This window comes from Takifugu flavidus, chromosome 15, assembly GCF_003711565.1.
Source record: "Takifugu flavidus isolate HTHZ2018 chromosome 15, ASM371156v2, whole genome shotgun sequence".
Classification (NCBI taxonomy): Eukaryota; Metazoa; Chordata; class Actinopteri; order Tetraodontiformes; family Tetraodontidae; genus Takifugu; species Takifugu flavidus.
The window spans coordinates 12,272,860-12,290,679 of NC_079534.1; the positions used below are offsets into that span (position 1 = coordinate 12,272,860).

General features: G+C 48.7%; 1 protein-coding gene across 1 annotated transcript; it reads left to right on the forward strand.

The window, feature by feature from the left end:
• The first annotated feature begins 7,967 nt into the window (after positions 1-7,967).
• Positions 7,968-17,102, forward strand: LOC130538387 (protein APCDD1-like). Its single transcript, XM_057055883.1, has 5 exons — positions 7,968-8,356; positions 11,497-11,680; positions 12,333-12,858; positions 15,823-16,144; positions 16,222-17,102. The coding sequence occupies exons 1-5, from the start codon at positions 8,317-8,319 to the stop codon at positions 16,689-16,691; spliced, it is 1,542 nt and encodes a 513-aa protein (XP_056911863.1). The 5' UTR covers positions 7,968-8,316; the 3' UTR covers positions 16,692-17,102.
• Positions 17,103-17,820: the final 718 nt, after the last annotated feature.

Here is a 17,820-nt window from a genome sequence, read left to right on the forward strand (position 1 = left end):
CAACTCTCGGTCATCTCTGTTTATTCTGCGCTGGCCTCAACTGTCTCCGCACCAAACATTCCTCTGTAGTTAGCAGTTAGCATCCGCTGCCGTGCCGCGGCACCGGCCTGCTGCGGTTTGCTGCATAAACAGCGATCCGACACGTCAGGTAAACACTTCACATCGCAGAGACAGGGAAGAAAGTGGATGAAACGTGGTAAAAGGCCAATTTTAGACCATTTTCTTCTTCTCTGGGAAGATGGAGGCAGCATGGGAAAAGGCCAGATGAGCCTCTTGACTGCAGCTTTCACTGATCTTTACTGAACGACACAGAATGTTCTGTTTTCTGACTTTCTCTTTAAACACGGCCGCTCAGCTCACACTAATGTGGGTCCATGACGTTGAATACCCAAGTAAACCAGCAGACCGCTGCAGTCGCAGGAGAGAGAGGACAGCACCTGGAATCTCACCCGGAGTCAGTGAGAGGACAAGGTTCAATTTAGAACCTTTTGGCATTAAAAGGTGGATTTTACTGTCGCTCTTGTTGCTCAACGGTCTCTTTTTTTTTTACCTCCGTTTGGAGGGCGACCAAACTTCATGTCAGAGGAGGGAAGAGCAACCTGGAGGAACAGAACAGCCGGAGGTTCGGATAATGATGAGTTTCGCCGGAGCACAAACACGGACGACTATTCTGGCTGCTGTTGGGGGTAGTCGGGCTTGTGTGAGTGCTCCAACAGGAATGACCTTGAATTGACATTCACAGGAGGGAAAGTTTACCTGTCAGTCTGGTATCGTTGTTCTTGTGAGCACAGCTCGTTAGCTGATGCGTGATGCACCTTACTGGGCTTATTGGTGGTATTATGGGACTTTTCTGCTTTGATCTGCCGTCATCTCACTTGACAACCAATTTCAAATGTAACAACCGAGCTGTCTGAGTTTCTGAAGGTTTTGGGCCCCTGATACAAGCCGGCCACATTCGTGTGCTGATGAATGAATGTTTTCCTGGTTGTCTGCTCCCACACACCCTCCCACGTCCTCTTTGATTCAGCAGATTTTACAGTAAAGCCAGCGAGCACGGAGGCACCCCCCCTCCGCTCACATCTCTTCTTCTCTTTATTTATACATTTAGACCTCTGCGCCACAAGCGAGTCCAAAGAGCATCTGGTTCCTCTTGGGTGTGCGGTCACAACACTGAGACTGCCACATCAAAGCTCCCTCCATCCAGCCTGCAAGAAAAAAAAAAAAAAAAAGACGCCGGCAACGAGGACGGAAGAAGAAGAGAGAAAATCTGGGACAAATTCTTCTTCACACACACCACAAATCTGTCTCTGCTCATGGAAAAATTGCAACACACATCTGTGGTGTAGCATTGAGAATCCATCAATCTCCGTACCCGCTTCACTCGGGCAGATCCGTCCGCCTTTGGAGCTCCCACGCTCGCCGTTCTGCTGCACTTTGGACACGTGTTTCTAAAACTTTACATTTTGTTACACAGTTTCTTTCTGTGATCGGCTGCACGGCTTCTCTTCCTTCTGCGTGCACGCCATAACAAAGACACCCGTCCAAAGTCTGCAGGCTGGGGCTTGTAGACACACACAGAGATCAAATGTGGAGGGGTGGGACGTTCATAGCAATCTTCCCGTCACTCACAGTCAACAAAGCCCGGCGTGAGGGCACCTGCAGCACAAGGACAACTTTGAAAACCTCGAAGAACAATTTTCAATCTGCACAGACATGTTTGGACAACTCCAGTGGTCCATGATGAATTATCGCTGAGCTGCATTTCAACTCTGGGCTGGAGCTTCTAAATTAATGACTGACAAAGTCCTGTGGGCCCGGAGGGCTGAGCGGTGGTTAGAGAGACTGACTGGTGGTGGAGGAAATATGAGTTGAAAGACAGAGGACACAGGACACAGATGGACGTCTCAGCCCCTTCACCAACGCTTCCTGCGTACCAACACCCCAAATACGACACTGCAGGCGCACAATTCCTGGAATTTTCTCATTGTAGCTTTCCTAAAAAGGAGGATTCTGGTTGCACCAGCTGCATTTTCAGCACAGTATTCATATTTTATTCCTCTCTTCTTAATAAAATAGTAATACTGTAATGAAAATGCAGCCTGTGCATAAATATCAACGTGTCTGCTTTATCAAACCGACCCAGTACGGAAACATTTCAGTTCATCGAGTTGAGGCGGCGATTAAAGAGTGAAACTCTGACCAATACTGTAAAATCCTGCAGTCGAGCTCGGCCAAATCAACCTCTGAAAATGTTCAAACATGCCAACAGAGTTCCGTCTTTAAATCCCAGAAAGATTCCGAGGAGGGGAGGGGAGGGGAGGAGAGGAGAGAGGATGAGGAGAGGAGAGAGAGGAGAGGAGAGGAGGAGGAGAGGAGAGGAGAGGGAGGGGAGGGGTCTTGGTTTCTTAGGGGGAGGGTTCTTCGATTTCTCTTCAGAGGAGAGGCTTCTGAGAGGAGAGGAGAGGACTCTGAGGAGAGGAGGGGAGGGGAGGTTTTCAGCTAAATCCTGAAAGCAGAGATCAAATGACCTCTGAGTTTTATGAATCAAGAAGGAAAAGTTTGGTCATTCAAGACTTTACGTCTCTTTAAACAAGGCTAAACTGATCAGGTTAACAGGTTAACTGATCTGCCTCTTCTGCTTTGATAGATGAGAACAGCATAGCAACGACATTTCTTCAATGCTGCCCAATCCTATTTCCTAAAACGATGGGTCTAAATTCCAAACCTTGTGGAATTCCATGATTAATCCTACTTTAAGAAAAGGAAACATCATGAATCCCTCTGGTCTCTAAAGCCTAGAACTGTCCCTTTACTCCCAAGGATGCTACGATCCCCTATCTGAAGCTATCGAACATCATTTGTAATTGGAAACTGTTGCTGAACTGTGTTTAACTCTAAAACCTGAGAGCAACATTTCAAAGACTGTTCCTCTGTAGGTGGCCACATAATTGAGTCACCAACACCTTATTAAGAATTCTGGAGAGAGAGAGGGAAGGTAAGATATAGGCCTATAAGTTGCTAATAAGTTGCTCATAATTCGCTAATAATTTGCTAATACATCTGGATTAAGTGGAGGGTTTTTAAGCAACAGTCTGATTACTGCAACCTTAAAATCCAGGGGAACAAAACCTGTTGCTAAAGAATATATAATCTGGCCTTGAGCTTCCATTTAAGGGCAAAATATCCTGCAGCAAGCGTGTTTGAATGGAAACGTGGTAGATCTAGATTTAGGGAACGTCTCAGCAAGGTCTGTAAGTGCTGACGCATTAAGGGCTCCTGTTCCTGGAGCCAACATATTTGATGATATTTGATGACTTTGCTGATGTTTAAAACTGCTTTCGTGAAATTTTAACTTGATTTGAGTCGTTTCAAGGACAAACGTGTCATCTTGAGATCGAAGAGCTTCTAGAATCCAGTTTCAGAGCCAAAGAGGGATCTCAAATAAAAATATTGATCAGCTGTCCAAACAGGCAAAGTGAAAGAATCTTCCATGACTTCAAAGGGTGATAATAAACTGTTTTCCTGTGTTCCTCCACTTCCCCCGTCAGAACCTTCAGAGCAGCTGGATCCTCAGGAAGCATCTATCCGCTCTGTTCCTCCTCCTCAGGCTTTGATGCGCGCAGCTGCCTGTTGACACCCAGGGAAAAACCGCTTGGACAGAAATAAAACGAACCCCCCCGAGTCCGACTTGATGCACGCCCTTCAGCAGAACTCGTACTTATTTATTTCATGATCTGCTCACAAGAGAAAAGCACAAAAAACCCATTATGTTGTTGCTATTACCTCAATATAAGACTATAATTCTACTATAAAATGTAAATAAACCTGAACATTTGAGACCGAGCTTGTAAGACAAAACCCTTCAAGTCACATTACAAACAAGCAGGGAATCACTAAAAACAGATGAAATGAATAGAAATAAATCAATAAAGGCCTTTACGGCCAATACTGGACTACATCTGACTAAACATCCTTCACTTCCATCCCAAAATGCTTCTTTGTTCCGTTTTCCACGGGGTCTAGCTGGATAACCTCTAACAAAGTGTCTTGTTTGTTTGGTAGGTTGCTCGGTTCCTGTCGCCTCCGAACTTGGTTCAATCCACCGATGGGCCCAGAAGCGTTGCCATGGAGACCATTGTCCTGCAGCAGCACAGTAACCTGGAGTGTTTGGGCTCTGGGAAGAGTTCAGCTTGGGCGAAAACCTCCCGGTGAGGAAAAATAAGTCTTTTCAAATGAGTCTCGGCGTGGAGCCAGTTCAGCACCAGAGCGGTAAATATCTGAACATTTGAGACGCTTGGAGCAGCAGAGGAAAAGTGTCCAATAATTCTGGAATGACGTGAACAAAAGCGGTTCCTCGAGTTTCACATCCTCTGAATAAGCATGTTGTTGGCATCGGAGGGGTTCTGGCTTCTGTGCCCGTCTCAACAGCACCTGACGCTGCTCCAGAATCCCTGCCCTGTATTTATGGCTCTGCTGATGCTCTTGGCCCGACGGACCGTTGCTCGAGTTGGCTGCACGTCCCCGGCTTCATGCGGCGCGTCATGCTTTCAGACCAGCCAGTGTTTTCACCAGGCAGCTGGCACCACGGCGGACAAACGGGGTCCAGTCAGAGGACGGCAAACACGCAAACCACAAGAATCCGGACCCAACATGGTGGAGCAACAGTGCAGCTCTCAGAAGTCGGAGCAGACGCACACAGAGGGTTGAGCTGAATCATGGATTTCTGTGAATTTACGGCTTTGATCTTTTTTGTCTGCCAGTAATTAAACGTCTCCTCTACTTTCCATTTTTGTCCTCATGTTGTTTTTCTATGTTGCAATTTGCCGTCCGCAGCGTCAGCGGCCCTGGAAATCACCTGCAGTGAACAATCCTTGGCAGAAAACAAGAGGCTTCCATGTTTGATCCTTACTGGTCTGACTGGGGCGTTTCCACAGCGGCGCTCCGGTATTTACACTGGGATTAGCGTCACCTCGCACAGACAGAGGGGCAGCAGCAGATTTAGAGGACAAATACATACTGGATTTAGTTTAAATACCCAGCATGTTCATTTTAATTATGTTTTTTGTAAATCTTTTTTTTTTTTTGGGGGGGGGGGGTAATAATAATTGACCCCAGAAGTTGTTTAACACACTGGTCATTACCCCAAATCAGAAAGAATCCCTCTGATCCCTCGTTCCTACTTGTGGTCTGGATTTATTTAGACGTTCCGTTTCAATATTCTCTGCAACAGCAACAGATGTCGACCACATTCATATTGAGTTTCTAGCCTTCATATATAAACCAGCACTGCCTCCCCCTTGCCAGTCCCCCCCCCCCCCCAACCCCCCCACCAGACTCAGTCCAGGAAATGGGAATTGTGTCCTCTTGTCCATTTTTATTTTTGTTCACTTTGGGATTGATAGTGACTATGGGGGGGACCAGCAAAACAACAATGGACCGACTGGGAAGAAACATTGAGGAGTAAACATAAAAGCAGGGTGGATAGCAATGCTAAATGCTAACCGTCGGCCTGTTCACCCAAACAGACGTTGCAGGATGTGTAAATGAACAGCTGCCAGGTTTTGGTTGTATCAGAGCAAAAAAAGCGTTGCAACTGCTGCCAGCTCAGCGAACCGCAGGATGCTGAGAGCTCCACACTTCCTGGCATTATCGGGAACGTCCTGCGCCTCCGTTTCTCTTAGCGCCGCATGTTTTGACCTATCGAACAACAGCCTGGTCTCTTCAGTTTTAAAAGCTCCCATTTTAGCGGCGTCAGCACAAGCAGCGACTGATCCAACGCAGCTGAACGTGTCACCAACACCCCCGTATATGAGATTTAGAGAAATGAGGAACCAAACGCAGCTATTAGCATCCACACAGGCCAAATGAGTTAAATCATTCCCCGTTTCTTTCACATTCCGTCATTAGGAGCCCTTCCGTAAAAATGACACAAACCTCCGCAGGGAGACGGGGAAGAAAGAGGCGAAGAGAAAACAGCCCGGTGACCCGGCTCATCAGAACACAGCCTTAATCAGAACCAGAGGCAGCGACTTTGAAACGTCCCAGCTCACATTTATCTACTTTGACATGTTAGAGACACTGATGATAAACACTTAATGTGAAAGGCATGTTGGAAAAGCAAGTGGTGGAAACGGAGAACAACAAGCTTTGTATTCACACATCTTTATGGGATGCGATTTTCGGTTATTACCAAAGCTACGTAGGAAGGAGCGCCAGTTCGGACTGGTTTAAGTGGCCCGTTCTCCTTTCTTTGCACCTGTGATAGACCAGTGACACAGAAAGGGTGCAGTGAAGCTTTGATTCACCACCCGGGACAATGGAGGGATCAAGACAGCAGAACAATCCTCCCATTTTCACCTCCCTGCCTCCCGGTTTCGCCTCTACACAGACCTCTTATTATCAACCCCTTCCGGCCTTCTTGCAAATCCCTTCATACTATTTGTCCGGATCTATGACTTTTCCGGATGTGAATAGAGGGAACCGAGAGAGAGAGAGAGAGAGAGAGAGAGAGAGAGAGAGTCATTATCCCAGAGCATGGATCCAGGATTAGTGGGAAGAGAGCAAATACCACAGAGCATATAGAAGGAGGCAGCCATGACGGTTAAGACGGCAGACAATAGAAATTAATTTGGACTCCCTCGGTGACGGGCTGCTCTACCGAATACGGAGGATTATTGGATCAGCACATGAAAGCGTGGACAGCCAAACTTTACACTGCAAAAAAATGGTACCAAAAAAATGTACATACATCAAAGTTTTGAGACCCTTTTTCATTTTGTGATGTACGGACAACTGGCGCTTTGTTGTGGGGCGGAATTGGGACGTTTTAGGGAATAAAAGAAGTCTCAAATGGTCCGTCGTGAGTCTAAACAGATGCGTAGAAACTTTTAGGGATTTCCTCAAATCGATCCCATTTAATCTGTTGTTCTGAAGTTCTTCGAGTCAAACAAGCTTTCTGTCAACGTTGGGGCAACTTGACAGGAAAATGTGGCTGGCGTGATTTTACAGATATGATCAGTGTGACCCAACTCTAAACTAAAAACCAGATCATGACCCTGGAACCAGGGGGGCCCAAATCCAGTCCTTGAGGGGCCCCCCGGTCCAACAGGGGTTTCTCTCCTACCAGGTAGGAGGCTTTCTCCTGGGATCCCACTTTCCTTGGAGACGGGGTCAGGCTGCATTCAATTCAGTTCAATTCAACTTTATTTATATTGCGTCTGAAAAACAAAGTTAACAAAAATTTGAGTTAACAAAACTCCCTTTTACCGGAACAGTAATAAACCTTGAGCAGGACCAGGCTTGTGTGTGTGTGTGTGTGTGTGTGTGTGTGTGTGTGTGTGTGTGTGTGTGTGTGTGCAGCTCAAACAGGATTAAGTTTTAGATTTCCTTTGTATTTTAAACTCAATCAGAAAAGGAGCTGTAGTCAGTAGCGCCCCCTCTGGTCGGTATCATCGTTTTTAAACGTTTTTGTCGACCAGCTTGCTGTTTAAGGGGATTCTTCTCCATTCTCCTCTCTTCTGAGGGCCTAAATGAGGTTTCCTCCGTGGATGTTGAGGTGCGTTTAAGGTCACTGTAGAAATTCCTCTTCAGTTTCAGCTTTTTGTTTCTTTTTTTAACATTATATTTTAATATTATATTATATTTGCTTGCAGAATCTGTTGGAATATTATTGAATCCACGCTTCCCTCCACCTGTGGAAGGTTCCCCGGGTCATTACATTTATTAATTCCATGTCTTCTAGCCTTCTCCTGCATCCATTCTTGATTTTCTTATTTTAGTTACTTTCATAGATTCTTCGAGAACAGAAAAAAATGATTTTTTTCATTAACAATAAAGTACAATAAGGATATTTGGAAAGCTTTGTTTCCCTGAATTCATTCTTCTTTTCCTTTTTTCTTTTTTCTTTTTTTTTTGCAAAAAACCTCGGGACGGTGTTCCACGCCCATAAAATCTCATCCAGAGGCGGGAGGTCTTGAATCCAGTCCCGTGAAAACGCTCCTCTGTGTCGGGGCGCACGGAGGGCGTGCGTAAAATTTGCTTCGCGTCTGCGATTGCCGACGGAGCTTGAACGTCTCTTGCGACCAACACGCCTGAAACCGGGTGGATTTCATATCAACCCTCGGCCACAGCGAGGCGGTTATTCTTCGTTTGAAGCTCAAGTGCGTTCCCTATGATGCTCGAAGATCACAGGAGTGTGTCTTCCACCCCCTGGATACACAGCGTGCGGATTTGTGTCGGAATAATCGAGGACGCTGCGTAAAGAAACTCCCGAACTTGCCAGTGTGAAGGCTCGGTTCAGGCGTCACAAAGTACGGAATGGGGCCATCATCCTCGCTGCTCCTGGCTGCTTTATTGGGTAAGAGATTTTGATGAGGTTTGGTGGCAAATGTGGACGTTTGCGTCCATATTAATGCGGTTTTAAAGGAAACCATGTGCAAAACCTTTTAAGCTGATCTTCATTTCAATGAATGTTTGGGTAGTGGGTCTTTTACCTCAGCACACCTGTTAAAGCTCATGCAAGTGCTTGTGCTCAATAATATAGGTTTCTATATTTTGGGGTCTTTTTTTCAAACAAATCCATTTCAATGATTAACAATGTTTGGAAGTGCTTAAAAACCTTCCTGGGGCAGCTGAACAGATGAAAGCACTTTGGGTGAGTTAAGAGCCACTTAAAGGGTCCTTTCCTGATGAAAACCCCTATCAGAGCAGCAGAGGATTATGGGCCGGCAGCTGACCTGATCCATCTGCTGCCAGCGACATTGGAAGGCGATGTTTGGCTGTGACTTCAAATGACCGGGTTGAGATGAAAGATCTTTTCCACTTATCCACTTCTCCTCAAGTGTGTCTGGGTGGATGTAACGCACAATTTAGCGGTGCATTACTGCGACTTCTCATAGTGCCAATGAAAGAACAATCTGCCCAGACTATTGTGTCATGATTGCAGAGGGAGTCTTCGTTAAACCTGCTCAGAATTGATCTGGCTTCTGCTCAACCGCGACACAATCTTTCCCTGATCTCAGCTGATCGAGTTATGAAAAGAGCCGCGGTATCTACGCAGAGGTGGGGTCCAAAAACAGTGTTTTTAAAAGTGTTTTAGCAATAAGTTTGGATGGATTGGACAGGAGGGAACTGCTGCCCTGTCCAGCATCTCACTGGCATCATCTGGAGCAGAAAATAAATCCCCCAGTAACCAAAACATCAGATGTGAGTGCAGGCAGCGCAGTTCTCCATCGGCCATTTCTGCCGACTTGCTGCGGACGCAGGATGTCGCACAGAAAATGGAGAGCGGCGTGAAAGGAGACGAGAATAAAAGGAAAGGAGGCAGGGGAACGAGTGTGTGTCGGGAACATTTAACAGGGAAACCAAACTGGAAAGTCTGCGAACTTTTACATGACATCACTGCAAATGTAATCCGTGCAGGGCAATTTCCCGTCTGCAGGGCGTGGAGCGAGCACCAGATGATGTTCTTCGCCATAACACGCCTGCACACACGTGTCAGATCTGCCGCAGCAACAGGAAATCGCCATTACGGATCAACGAGTTAAGATCCGTGAGGTCACTCACGATGCCCGCGGCTGCTGGTCGTTTGCTCGGCAGCTGTGAGGGTAACGTCGGTGCGGACGACTACGGCGACGTATTCAGACGTGCGTGCCAGAGCTTAACGCGCTTGACTCTTCATTTCAAGCCACCTGAAACTGTGTCAGCATTCATTCCTCCAGGAGGACGACAATCAGAGACTCGGGGCTCTGTTTTATGGGGAAATGCTAACAGCCCAGCGGGGTCGTTATCCTGGTGACCCCGTATTAGCGTTAGATGCAGACTAGTTCTTGGTTTTTGAAAGGCGGGCGTTAAGCGCACGTTTGAATATGGAACGTAGCGACTAGCGTGGTTCCATTTCTAAAAATGACTGAGGTAACGTAGCCGCGAGTCACCACTAACTGTCTTGAGCCCAAAGATTGCAAGTGTTGATTGAGGGGGAGTGTCACACTTCTAGAGAGACATGAGACACATTTTATACCGTGACATGATGTCCAGATCCTAAATGGCTGTAAATTTGTGCACGTCCACGTGGGCTTGATGCCCACTAACTTGATCTGTGTAGGTTCTGTTTTGTGTTGGGTCACAGCCGGCTGATAACACAAACGGGCCCCTTTTTGTGTCTCCGCTCTGCCATGTTTTCCCCCCGTAAACCACGTGCACTTCCTCAGCTTGTCAGGGGTCCCAGTGCACTTACCTCATCAGTGGGATGGCGCCAACTGGAACTGGTCTCTGTGGTCTGGGATTCTGGGAGCGTAGTGGGCACTTTGATTTGGACGGAAAGACAGTTTGGGAACACGACACTGAGGGTTCTGGACCCTGATTATGACAGTAACGAAGGGTTGAACTGCTCCCTCGTGTATGTTAATGATGGACTAATTATTCATATCGTAAAGAACGGTCAGGATGTGATGCAGACCGTTTACACCCCAGTCTGTTGGTGAAGCTTTTATTTTATTGGCTGCTGAGTCCTCAAGTCCAATATTTAGTTTAACAGGGCTGGAGAAGCCATCTTATGTGGAAAATACAGTACGAGGAACTGTCCCAGCCGCTACGCATGTGTTTGCTTTATCATCATTAGTTTTTATTATCCGATAGAACCCTTGTGGCTGTCTTTGGGACGCCTGGACGTGCGTATCGGACCCCTCCCACTGTTGGAGCGCCGCCGTACGTTTGAGTGCACGGCAGGACAGTGTGTTGCACGCTTCTTCTCACCGCAGTTTGATACCCAGAGGGGAGGAGCCGGTGCAGAAGCTGGACCTGCATCGGGGACCCGAGGAGGCAAATGGGCGTTTTCCAGGAACCTGAAACATGAACCAAATCCAGTTCTAACTTCACCATTAGAACTGAGTCTGAACTCGGGAAAAATGCCCTGTTGTTCTCACTTTGTAGCAAACGCACACACACATAAACACAGGTCCTCACACACACACACACACACACACACAGCAACAGTGAAGCCTTTCTCTGATCTGGCTTTTGACACAAGTCCTGCCAGCGCAGCGCCGCAACTGAGCCAGTGGATCACAGCCCCCGACTGTCCACTGTCCCACTGAGGGACGCTGTGATGTGGTGATTCCCCCTCAAGCCTCAGCTCACATATTACTGCCCGGCTGGGTGTTAAAATAACTAAACAGAGCTTTTGTTCTTCCTTTTCTGGTCTTTGTGGTGCTTCCTTCTGTTCATTGGACTCTTTCTTTGTTTATTCTCTCATCCTCTTGTGTTTTATAGCTCAGAGGCCACCACACGTGCATTTCAAAGCATTAAACAGTACAAAGAATACACTTCAAAAATCCAAAATATACATGTTGCAGTGTGTGTTTCAGGTGGAGTATTATCAGAACACACATCTAAGCAAATACGTCTTGATTATTTAGAGTCAAGGCTGAAGTTATTTAGCTGGTGCTGACCAGAGTGATCCCAGGACTAATGGAACCTTTGTGGTTATCGTGTCCACAGGCTGGGCTGAAGCTTCCTTTCACCGTTACTCTGATGGTCGGTCCGGTCGACACCCGCTGGAGAATAACGATGGTCCGTTGCCCAAAGACTCCCAGTGCCAACACATGCTGAAACACCTCCACAACGGAGCCCGGATCACCGTGCAGATGCCTCCTGTGGTAGAGGGCCACTGGGTGTCCACCAGGTAAACGCTGCATGGCAGACTTGGCTAAAGGAGCCCCCGTTTAAGTTTTGAGAACAGAGTTTGAACGGCAGGTTTAGCCCCGTTCCTCATTATTGCATATCACTAAGAATGGGCCTTCAGGAATAATTAGTTCCACTGAAACAAGACCCTCATGTCAGCTGAAAACGGTTCCTGCAAGCTATGACCCGTGGAGCCGATGAGCGCAGCAGAACAGGTGTTTTTCATGATCTGTTTTTTGTTGTAAATCCATTCATTTAAATCCAATTATCTTTCTAAGTACTCTGCGTGGATGAGGAGGAGCGAAGAAGAAGTAGTTCCCTGTTGAGATGGTCAGTCAGTGTCACCTGGGTTTGAGGAGCAGGCTGTGATTGATCTGCCGCACAGTCTGACTGTGTCCACGCCGTTTACTCTGAGACCGAGGCGGCATCAGAGCAGCAACAGCTGCCTGAAGCTGCCCTCTTTCTTCCATGCAGCTGCTGACTTGTCTGGCTAGATTTTGGCCACGCAGCAGCGTCCCAGTCTCTGCTATGGCAACGACGCTGGTTGGAATGTTTAACCAGCAACCGTAAACGATCCTCTGAGGTTGCTTCTCCTTGTTTTCTCTTTCTAACTATAACTATTTTCCCGAACGCTTGTGTGTTCTCTGTTGCAGCTGTGAGGTGAGACCGGGACCAGAGTTCCTCACACGTTCCTACAGCTTCTACTCCAACAACACCTTCCAGGCTCACCAGTTCTACTATGAGGACAACCACTGCACCAAGCCCAGCTACACTCTGGTCATCCGGGGTCGACTGCGGCTACGCCAGGCCTCCTGGATTGTCCGCGGCGGCACGGAGGCAGAGTACCACCTTCATCGGGTCCAGATAGTCTGTCACACTGCTGCCGTGGCCAAAGAGCTGAGTCAAAGGTTCAACCGCAGCTGCAGAGGGGCTGTGAAGGGCCCCTGGGAGGTGAACGGCATCTACGCGCTGTGGAGCGAGGAGGACGGCTTCGACTGTTCCAAGGAGCTCAACTTCGCTATGCACGAGCTGCAGCTGCTGAGGGTGGAAAAGCAGCACCTGCAACACAACCTGGATCACCTGGTGGAGGAGCTGTTCCTGGGGGACGTCCACACGGAGCCGTCCCAGAGGCTCTACTACAAGCCCTCCAGCTACCAGATGGCTCTGCAAAATGCAAAGGTACGACTGTCTGTCTTGCTCTGAACGTGGATGCGCTGAGGTTTAAAACACTGGTGAATGTGATTCTGAAGATTCTGAAGATTCTGAGGCAAAAGGCGTCTCCTTTGGCTGAGACGGAGCTGGGACAATTCTGATGACGCACTTAGACTGGTTTTGGGCTGTCCCTCCCTTATGAAAGCGCTCCCTACGTCTTTGCTGTTCACATTGTTTTCTTTGTAAGGATGTTTGCTGTTGGGGTCGTCACGGTAACCGTGTTTTATTTCATGCTGCTAATTCCCTTAAACGCTCTCTTGAGCCTGTCAATCCATCCACATGACGATGTCCACGTGACTATGACGATGCCCATTTTTACTGCAGGAATCCACCAATCAGGTGTTAAGTCAAATGAAGTGATCATAAAGGAGGTGAAGATGTAGGTGCCAGCAGTTGGCACAAATATACGGTGGTGAAGCGCTGTAGACCTCGAATATCATCATCATGAGGCTGTTGACATTAGAAACTGGTCAAACTTTGCTCAATGAAACAGTTTATCTTTGAACTTGAACCACAGATAATAGAGCATCTGAAAAGTCTTATCTGTAGACGTCTCGAGTAACTTGTTTTCTATGGGAGATCTTATCACCGGGTATTTAGAAACAAGTAAAGGATGGATCCTCTTTGTTTGGTCTGTGTTGGAAGGCCTGTCCAGGCTGGAGGTGGAGAGTTCTGAACACATCTCCTGCTGCGACCACACACAGCAGAATCCTCCTGGACCGAACCTCAGAGCTGCTCCGCTCCTCTTTCAGGCACGAATGGCTGCATAGCTGTGAGATCTGTGAGGTCACCTGGGAGACAAGTCCAATTTCTTTTGGTTAAAGAGGTGTCAGAGTGACCACTAAATAACTCCCTGAATCCTGAACGTGTGTGAAACCCCTGGACGGGACGTTTTTGGACCTTTCTGCCAACTTTTCATACAATCTGCAACATCCAGGCATCCAAGAATAACAGCAGTCTGGTCTTTATCTGTTCAACCCCGCCGCCGGTCGAGCCCATCCAGCCATGCAGGATGGAACTTCTCTATTTACACTGCGGAACAGCCGCCGTCCTGCTGACTGAGACCCCTGAGTGATGTTTTCACTGTCACACTCTGCAGGGATCACAGTCCGATCCTGCTCGGGTCTCCTGTCTAAACAATCAGCAGGTTTACGGGGGGGAAGGGGGGCTGGGAGCGCTCTCTTTAAGCGCCTCTCTTCCACAGAAACGCGTCCCGTCGTTTTCAGAGATCAACGCGAAGGTTTCTGAGGATCGCGCAGGCGTTGGAAGCGTTCCAACGCCCACACGCCCGCATCTCAGAGCGCCGCGTTGTTGTTGTTCCCCTCGATACCGGAGGAAGTCGTTAAAGTCCCGAGTGATGAGAGTTGCTACGAGTTCTGTATCGACGGACGTGAACATCGAATGACGTCTGACCGAGGAGGTACGGAACCACCGGGTCGTTTTGAAGCACGTTTGCGTGGTTTTACTGGTTGAAGATGGTGTTGGGTCGCGTCCTGCTGCACAGGGACAGGTTTGGGTCCCTGTCAAAACGAGGAGCAACAATCGGCTTTAATGATTTGTTTATGCTCCCTAAAAGATGCCTGAGATGTTAGAAGCTTCTTCCTGTTGACATCAGCTTCAGTAGGTGAATTTAGTTTAGAAAAAGGGCAGAACTCAGGTTGACTGGATGTGATTGTTGACTAATTGTCCAGCTTTGGTCAGTTTGGGGCCACAGGGGACATCAGGTGACAGCAGAAGTGGCTTAGGGCAACACCAGGTATTGATGTGACCGTTTGTTGAGCTTCTCTCTGGGTGAATGTCGTTTGGGTTCATCTGAGGGGCTAAAGCCAGAGCTGATTTGGGAGCAGAACATTTGCTGGTGCCGCTGGGATGATCCGTGGTTACACTGGGTGGATCTCATGAGCCGCGCAGCAGATTTTAATGAAAAGTTCAGCTTGTTCCTGCTGCACTGAACAAGATGACAGAATTCCTTTAGTCTTACGTGGTTTAAAACAACTTTTCTGGACTCCAAATGAATTTGAAAGTCCAGCAGCAGCGCAGTTCTGTGCAGCAGAACCTTTTTTTGCTCCCTTCCGCTGGGTCAGTTACCAGTGTCGCGACTGGTTTAATGACGACCTCATGTCACCGATGCTGTTATCGGATCAGTCCGATTCCCCTCAACGTGCACACCAAGACGAGACTTCCACAGTCAGTTTTATTGGAGATCTGGAACATGTAACACAGCACCCCTCCCCCTCCCCCACCCCCAGCGCCTTGCTTTCATTTACTGGTACTATACCTGTAAAATACATATATAGAAGCAATGAATACATTTCTGTCTCTCGTGCACATGGCTGGATACTCGGGGCACTCCGCTTCCCACTGACCTTTGACTCTGAGGTGGTTCTGGGGCTGAGCTCATCCTGATGGAGTGGGGGGAAACTGGTTGGAAAATGACTGGCTGTGAGACGTCTAAATCTTTGACCATCCTCAGACCTTCTCATCCAGCTGTTGTTAGCATAAATTCGACCTGACATCTGGGTTCTACAGCCAGATGATGCGATCGGCCTGAGAAAATGCCAGAACCTTGTCTGGCTTCCAGCAGTCCAGAGGTTCAGACCGGAGGAAGTTGGGGTTTTTTTTTCCTCCCTCTTTAACCTCTGAGCAGATGCCAGAATCTACGACAGAGCGACGTCCAATCGAAAAATCTCTCGGCGCTGTCAGAACACGGAAGGTTCACAGCTGGACAGCTGCTTCGTTTCAGCGATGCGAAGGACTCAATAAATGGAACACAATCACAGCTTTCTAACGTCTGTGGTTGCTCCTCCTCCGAGCTTAAACCAGCGGTTGTGATAATCGTCTTGTTATCTACGAATCGGCTCGTCGGAGACCTGAAAGTGACTCGAACTTTTATTCAGCCTCCTAAATTCCCGTTTCCCGTTTCCCCTCCAGAACCACGACCACGGTTGCATCGTCTGCCGCATCATCTACCGCTCGGACGAGTTCCACCCCCCCATCCTGCCGCCGCGGGCCGACCTGACCGTGGGGCTCTACGGCCAGTGGGTGAGCCAGCGCTGCGAGGTCCGCCCCGAGGTCCTCTTCCTCACCCGCCACTTCATCTTCCACGACAACAACCACACGTGGGAGGGCCTCTACTACCACTACTCTGACCCCGTCTGCAAACACCCCACCTTCACCATATACGCCCGGGGACGCTACAGCAGAGGCCTCCACTCCACCCGGGTGATGGGCGGGACAGAGTTCGTCTTCAAAGGTAACCGTGCTTGCTGCCGATTTGTTTGAGGATTCGGAAACAGTTTAGCACTGACCCTTCGCTCTCTCCTCGTCTAGTGAACCACATGAGGGTAACGCCCATGGACGTGGCCACCACCTCCCTGCTCAATGTCTTCAACAGCAACGAGTGTGGGGTGCAGGGGTCCTGGCAGGTGGGGGTGGAGCAGGACGTCACTGTGACCAACGGCTGCGTGGCCCTGGGGATTCGACTCCCCCACACAGAGTACGAGCTCTTCCGCATGGAGCAGGACGCCCACGGGCGGTACCTGCTGTACAACGGGCAGAGGCCGAGCGACGGATCCAGCCCGGACCAGCCGGAGAAGCGGGCCACCTCCTACCAGACGCCTCTGGTCCAGTGCTCAATAAGCAGCCACCAGTCGTCCCACAGCAGGACAGAAGACAGCGACGCGTCTCTGCTGCAGCGCAATGACTGCACCGGACGGCACGGCGGCGGCGGCGGCTTCCCGCACGCCACGGCGGTGCTCAGCGGCCTCCTGACGGCTCTGCTCATCTGGCGGCAGAGCTAGAGACCCGCCTGGACGTTTGTCCACTTTAAGACAAGAACAGATGTGTAGTGAGAGCAGATTTGACCTTTTTCCTTCTTGTGTGAGGGGCTGAAAGTCAGTGGCCTGAATGGTTGCCATAGCTACCATAGACTCAACACTGCTGCACCACAGAAACTGCACTTTAGAGTGGAACCAATGACTGTTGTGTCCATTTCCACCCACAGACAAGGTTTTATACTGTCATAACTGCAAAAGTCACAAGTTTTAGTGTTTCTCATCACTAATGAGCCTGGTGGGAGGATGCTCACTGGTCACTAGGTTAGTCTGGTTCCTGTAGATACCGAGTTGTGAAGTGATCAGCAGGTGTCTGTCATTTCTTTCACATTAAATGTTACTATGGATACAATAAACATCACTGGCAATAATCAATAACATTTATTTTCCACAAACACCTAACTGTGTTGATAACTTGGGTTTTTGCCTTCTCTGCCCCCCCGTTGTCAACACTGCACCCCCCAGTCTGTTGTCAACACTGCACCATGGAAACAGTTGTGAAGTGAAGCTGCTGTACTTAAGTGGCAGTTTTGCTTGGTGGCATTTTGGGGTGGAGCCAAGGCCTGTTGTTGGTGGGGGGGGGGGTTCCCCTGTCCCTGTGTGAGCAATTATGGGCTTGGTGCTGCTGAGTGCTGCATGTTCTCCTGGAGCCGCATGTTTTGTCTGCAGTGGGTCTTGAACTGAGAACCTTCTGCTTAGCAGCCTGGTGCTCTACACACTGCGCTACTGCCACCCCTCACCCCTCAAAAGCACAACCGGTCACCTCACGGGTGTTCTTGTGAAGACAGGAGGGTTGAGAAAAAAAATAACCATCCGTTTCTGCAGTTTCCCGTCGACCAATAAACCCCAAAACAAACGGGCGGAAAATGCAGGAGCTGTGAGGTCATTTGCTGCTGTGACGGGGCCTCATTTCTACGACCACATCTCCATATAGACGAGCACAGCTCGGCCTCCCTCCAGGACCAAGCAGAGGGCAAAACACACTCCAAGTTTTCCCACACTTCCCCGTCCACCAACAGCCAGTGAATCGGGCTCCTTCACACTGAAATAAAATGATTGCAGGTTTCACATTTGGGGAAAATAAGCATCTTGTGAA

Bases quoted from the DNA above. Each gene is read 5' to 3' on its own strand.
- LOC130538387 (XM_057055883.1), top strand. From the start codon at position 8,317: ATGGGGCCATCATCCTCGCTGCTCCTGGCTGCTTTATTGG. The intron at 8,357-11,496 runs GTAAGAGATTTT...TCGTGTCCACAG, and splicing joins GCTCCTGGCTGCTTTATTGG to GCTGGGCTGAAGCTTCCTTT. The intron at 12,859-15,822 runs GTACGACTGTCT...TTTCCCCTCCAG, and splicing joins TGGCTCTGCAAAATGCAAAG to AACCACGACCACGGTTGCAT.